At 36.8% G+C, this 5,542-nt stretch overlaps 2 protein-coding genes across 10 annotated transcripts in view; one reads left to right on the top strand and one right to left on the bottom strand.

Annotated features, from left to right (window-relative positions):
- The window catches only part of LOC111467034 (phosphatidylinositol 4-phosphate 5-kinase 8-like), a 24,577-nt gene extending 23,767 nt beyond the window's left edge, over nucleotides 1–810 (bottom strand). For 2 of the 9 annotated variants that reach the window (XM_023111812.1, XM_023111809.1), the window contains exons 1-2: nucleotides 473–692; nucleotides 324–404 (exon numbers count right to left, since the gene is read on the bottom strand). The gene's annotated coding sequence lies outside the window, so the exon portion shown is untranslated. Of the gene's footprint in view, nucleotides 1–90; nucleotides 693–720 lie in introns of those variants that run through there. The other 7 variants (XM_023111807.1, XM_023111810.1, XM_023111811.1 and 4 more) reach the window with 7 other exon arrangements.
- On the top strand, nucleotides 606–4,038 carry LOC111467105. The gene is made up of 3 exons (XM_023111893.1): nucleotides 606–820; nucleotides 3,152–3,224; nucleotides 3,915–4,038. The coding sequence occupies exons 1-3, from the start codon at nucleotides 631–633 to the stop codon at nucleotides 4,036–4,038; spliced, it is 387 nt and encodes a 128-aa protein (XP_022967661.1). The 5' UTR covers nucleotides 606–630.
- The last annotated feature ends 1,504 nt before the right edge of the window (nucleotides 4,039–5,542 follow it).

Raw genomic sequence — 5,542 nt, 5'->3', positions numbered from 1 at the left:
AAAATTAAAAAAAAAAAAAAAAAAAAAACATATCAGGCAATACACAAAATTACAAACTGAATTGATTTACATCAGAAGAAATAAACTAACCAGGAATCGATACGAGATATATGAACAGATACCTCTTATAGGCTAAGCAAAAGGGAGAAAAGATCGAAAGAGTAAATAGTGAGAGTGAGGGAGAAGCCCATAAAACCCCTCGAGACAAAGAGAAAGAACAAGAGAATTCCCTTTTCACTTCTTGTCCCCCACCATCGAATTCGGTTATCATAAAATAAGAAAAGAAGGCATTTGTAACCATAATAAAGTTAGCAGCTCATTACCACAGTACAGCTCCAACTCCGAATCCACAATTGACCCTCTCGCTCTCTCTTCTCTCTCTCCAAATGGATCATCTAAAATCACTGTTCGATGCGCGGATGGTGAGACATCATTATAGGATTGAAAGGCATGCAAATACAAGTACCTGTACCAGTCAAAGAAAAGCGCTGAGGAATCCAAAACAGCCAAAAAAAAGCAGCAACCGCTTCGATGCAAGGAGTCGACCACGTTCGGTGCAGGGAAAATGGGGATTTGGATTCGGATTTGAATTGGATGATTGCTTGTGTATGAAGATGAAGATGAAGAATCATGGACAATAATAATCACGTGGAAGCACAGGATAGAGGAACAGTATCGATTCAAATGGGCAGTATTAAAATGGAGGAAGCAGAGCTGTACCTGATCATCGATAACCTTTTTCTATCGGTCAGGGCTTTGGAGGAAAAGAGGGATCAGAACTGTACGACAAGCCACAAGGCCGGGCTCTACTCTAACTCAGGTGCTTTCTAGTGGGACCGCCGAGGCCCCATGGCTACTATATACGTGTTGATTTTTGTTCTCTCTTTAATAGTCAAATTCGTCCTTCGTTTGCTCATATTTTCAAATTTGGTACTTAATAGTTTAACTTTAATATCATATGTTTCTCCTAACTTTTTAAGTTTCAATCTCGTTCGTGATTTTGTCAAATCTTCGATAATAAGATAAGTGGAAAACTCTCTCAGACGCGTTTTAAAAATCTTGAGAGGAAGGTCAAAAGGAAAAATTCAAAAAGGATAATATCTACTAGCGGTGGGCTTGAAGCATTACAAATAGTATAAGAGCCAGACATGGGACGATGTGTCAGCGAGGAGGCTAATCCTCAAAAGGGGTGGACACGGGACAGTGTGCCAGCAAGGATACTAGGCCCCTAAGGGGGTGGATTGGGTAGTTCTACATTGAGTAGTACATTGGTTCTACACATGTCAGCGAGGACGCTGGGTTCCAAGGATGGTGAATTGTGAGATCCTACATCGGTTGGGAAGGATAACGAAACATTGTTTATAAGGGTGTAAAAAGCCTCTTTTTAGCATACGCGTTTAAAAACCTTGAAAGGGAGCTCAAAAGGGAAAACCCAAGGAGGACAATATTTACTAGCGGTGGGCTTGCCATATAGTCCTTGAATTTGGACAATAGGTCAATTCCGCTCTCTAGATTTTAAAATCATAGAATCATTTCAATAATACATCTAAACATCACTACTTATCCTCAATCTTAAAACGACTCCTTTGATCTTTCCCTATTACTAAAAATTATTCTAATCGTTAGTAAGAAGAAAAGGTCAGTACACACAACAGCGGTGCAAACTTTCACTTCCAAGAGAAGATGGCGTGAAGAAGATCGTTTGTGTTATGTGTAGTAAAAGTGAGGAATCTCTCGTGCAACATTGATGCTATTTTTTACCAAATCTATTACGTTAACTTGTTCTTTTTCGAGTTTGAATAAGAAAGAAAAAAATGAGTGAGTAATTTTAGAGATCCGAGAATAGAATAGAGTATTGAACCCGGGAAAGAAAAGAGAGGAAATGAAATGGAAAAATATTAGGTCATATAAAAATAGTGTCATGAGAGCTTATGTTCAAAGTGGACAATATCATACCATTGTGAATATCTGTTATTCCTTGCATGGTATTAGATTCATGTTCTTATCTTAGCGTAGTCATGTCAATAGAACTCTCTTAAGTTGTGAGCCTCAAAGGTGTAGTCATAGTGGCTCCGGTTTCGAAGAAATGAGATGTACTCTGTTGCCTAATTATTACCCCGATTCCAATCCTAACCAAATTTTTATGTGAATTAGGACTAATTGAGAAAAATCAATATTTTTGGACACCCTATTCGCATAGGAACGCTAAACGAAAGGGCATGCGTTAATCATGTAAGTCACCGTATGGATTTTTAGGAATGAATACTTGTAGGGATTGCTTAGATGCATGCATGCTAGTAATTTCACCCTAGGCGGTAGCTTTTCCCGGAAATGATTTTAGGTAATATGAGTAAGGATCCATAGTGTGAAGTTGAATGTATTCATGTTTTATGCTTCCACTGTATATGTATGCATGTGTTTAATTCATGCTGAAAGGAGGATTGGAAATTGTGAACTCTACGCTCCGGGTGTTGATGGATGTCATCGCCTCGTTGAGCATTAATGTATATTCTGTATGAATTATGTATGTTGACTCTCGATAATCCAATGTGTGCACACCCAATAATTTTCATGACTCATTATTATGATAAGTTTAGGGATTTGTGGTTAGAGTGAATCACTGAGTTTAAACATAACATTTCCCTAGGAGCCTAACAAATCACAATGACAAACGAAATACTTTAAGAGTGTTCTTAGCCTGCTAGTTGTATGAACGGTGTCTATAACTTCGTGGGGGACTAGGGGTTCCTGATCTGTACCCACTGCTCCTAGCCATTTCTCATGGGAAACGTGAGCCCACATCGTATAGCCCATTAGCTGCATTGGATAAGAGAGCAGTTGGGCCCCTCGATAAGGGGAACTATCATGGACCTAAGAGGTACTCAACATACCCCTAGGTAAGATACCATATAGTCTCAGATAGTCATGTAGAGGTAGTGCCTCGTAGAGAGACACTGGTCATTCATAGCTTGACATAAGGAACTTTTATGATTTAAATGAAAGGACGGAGAACCAGAATAACCCCAAGAGGATAAGATCAGAACTAGACGTCCTAGAGCCAAAGAGAAGTCCGTGGGAATCTATTAAGCCTAGAATAGGTGGCTTACTGAGTATAATTTTTATACTTATCCCAATTTTCCTTTCTTTTCAGGTGTTCGTAGGCAGCCAATCGAGGTGGAGGAGCGTTTTAGAGCTGTGCGGTCACAGAGGGATTGTTTCGGAACGTCTATCCATTTTTACATTTTGGAGTCTTTTGTATTATCTTTAATATTTGTATCCCATTTGTAATATTTGAAACAACAAACTTGTTTTTTCTTTTATTTTAATTTGATTGAATTTTTATCTTTTATTATACATTTCTTCCATTTTATTTTTATTTGTTTTCGCTTTCATCTTTTTAGTCACGGTCAGAGTTTTCAAAGCCTTGAATCGTGACACTAAGTTGTTTTTCAAAGCCTTAAGGAACCTCAAAGGTATGATAATTATGCAAGATCTTAATGGAACTAGAATATGTAGGGGTATAAGGCAATGCTTAAGGGAAAAGACAAAACTAGCCCTAATGAATCTTAGAAAGACTCATGGTCTCTCTCGAACTTCAAAGACTATATAACGATACCATAAAATATTCATGACTTTTGTGAGCTTGGATTAGGGTTTGAGAATTTATGATAAAAATTTTGCCATAATTGTACCTTAAGAATAATTCTTGGAGCAGGAATCCAAGAACGGAAGAAATTAAGAAAATGTTCTAAGGACGAGAACCAAGAAACAACCCAATATAAATTCTAAGTTTACTAAGAAAAAGAAAACTTCTAGGTACTACACAAAAGGTCCTCAAACTCGGAACCTAAGAATCTTTAGACCTCCCATGGTACAAAATGTTCATGACTTAGACTACGTTGCTTGGAATGTAGCCTTAGATGTAGGTTTTTCAAATTGCTTCGCTTGGAACGTAAGAATCCTCGGATGCAGGTTTTAGACTACGACGCTTGGAGCGTAAGAAGTCTTAGACATAGATATTCAAACTATGCCACTTAGAACGTATGAAGTCTTGGACATAGGTTTTCAACCTGTGTTGCTTGGAATGTAAGACATCTTGGATGTATGTTTTGGACTACAACGCTTGAAACATAAGAAACCTTGGGCGTAGGTTTTCAGATTGTATTACAAGGAACACATGAAGCCCCAAATGCAGGTTCAAATTAGGTCACTTGGAACGCATGAAGCTTTGGATGTAGGTTTTCAAATTGTGTCTCTTGGAACACATTTTGAACATTGGTTGTCAGGTTCATGTTTTGTACCGTAAATCTTAGGGGAAATGTCTTAGAGAATAAAACAAGAAACAAGAAACAAGTAGTAAGAACAAAAACTAAGGATGAGACAATAATTAAGAGTCGGAACCAGGAACCAAGAACCAAGAACCAAAGATTGATATTCAAATTCTCATAACTAAGAACACAAAACATCATAACCAAGGTCCGTAGTTCATAACCATGTTCAAGAACTTAGAACCCATGACCAAAGTCCTTGGGCCAAAACCATGATAAGAACTAAAAACTCAAGAATAAAACCTATAGACCTAAGTTCTCACGACAAGAACAAGCGCATGATAAGTAATGAGTCTGTGGTACCCTAACATCCACCATAGATAGGATTAAGAGCTTACAAATATATTACTTATTAAGCTGATATTTATTCAAGTTTCCTCATATTTTTTCAGATGGTAAAAAGGAGTCAGTTGAGGATGAAAGCCATCAAAAGTATGTGTCATACACCGTGCTTTCAACTACTTCAATATTTTAAATTGTTTTGTTACCCGTCGTAACGTATTCAAACTCAAACTTTATTTTGAATTTGTAAAATAAAATGTATTTATGCTTTTCTTTTAAACCAAAGAAATTTGACTCTCTTTTATGACTCTCTTTTATGTGTTTAAGTTTCTATTAGCCGCGACTTAGAGAAATTAGGATGTGATGACTTCAATAATTTATATTTAAGCTACAGTGAATTCATCAAAGGAAGCTTTACAAGATGTTGGAATCCTTTTCTACTTGTTGTGCAAAGTTGAGTTTCAAGATAGAGATGCATTAAATGCATTTTTACCTTCATTTAGTGAATTTATAGTTGAATTTTTTTAAACTTTTGGCCACTTTTGGACAACGTAGTAACGGATTCACATGGAGATCTTCCTAAAACAATAGAGAATAATTGGGTATTTCCTCTTTAGTAAAATTGGAGAAAGTTACAACAAAATTAGGGCAAATCCAAAGAGAGAACGGGTGAGAGACAGAGACTTGGGAGGGGGAATGGTTGATCGGTTGAAAGATATGGTTCTTTTTTCTTCTACTCTTACAATCGGTATAAAATCACAAATTTTATCGATTAATCTTGGTATAGACTTTAGTTATACCTTTCAAAAAAATTGACATAGGTTGAATTAGGTAAAGATTCTTACTAGAAATAATCATCCATCAAATTGACCAAATACTCAATAGTCTTTGGCTTTTACACTCATCAAAGTATTTGGGTTAGAGTCTATAAG

This window comes from Cucurbita maxima, unplaced genomic scaffold (genome assembly GCF_002738345.1).
Source record: "Cucurbita maxima cultivar Rimu unplaced genomic scaffold, Cmax_1.0 Cma_Scf00032, whole genome shotgun sequence".
Classification (NCBI taxonomy): domain Eukaryota; kingdom Viridiplantae; phylum Streptophyta; class Magnoliopsida; order Cucurbitales; family Cucurbitaceae; genus Cucurbita; species Cucurbita maxima.
The sequence above is the reverse complement of the archived record's forward strand: the minus strand, read 5'-3'. Positions and strand labels throughout refer to the sequence as shown.

Coding starts and splice junctions, on each gene's coding strand:
- LOC111467105 (XM_023111893.1), top strand. CDS start 631: ATGGACAATAATAATCACGTGGAAGCACAGGATAGAGGAACAGTATCG. Junction 821..3,151: donor CGGGCTCTACTCTAACTCAG/GTGCTTTCTAGT, acceptor CTTTCTTTTCAG/GTGTTCGTAGGCAGCCAATC. Junction 3,225..3,914: donor CAGAGGGATTGTTTCGGAAC/GTCTATCCATTT, acceptor CTTGGAATGTAG/CCTTAGATGTAGGTTTTTCA.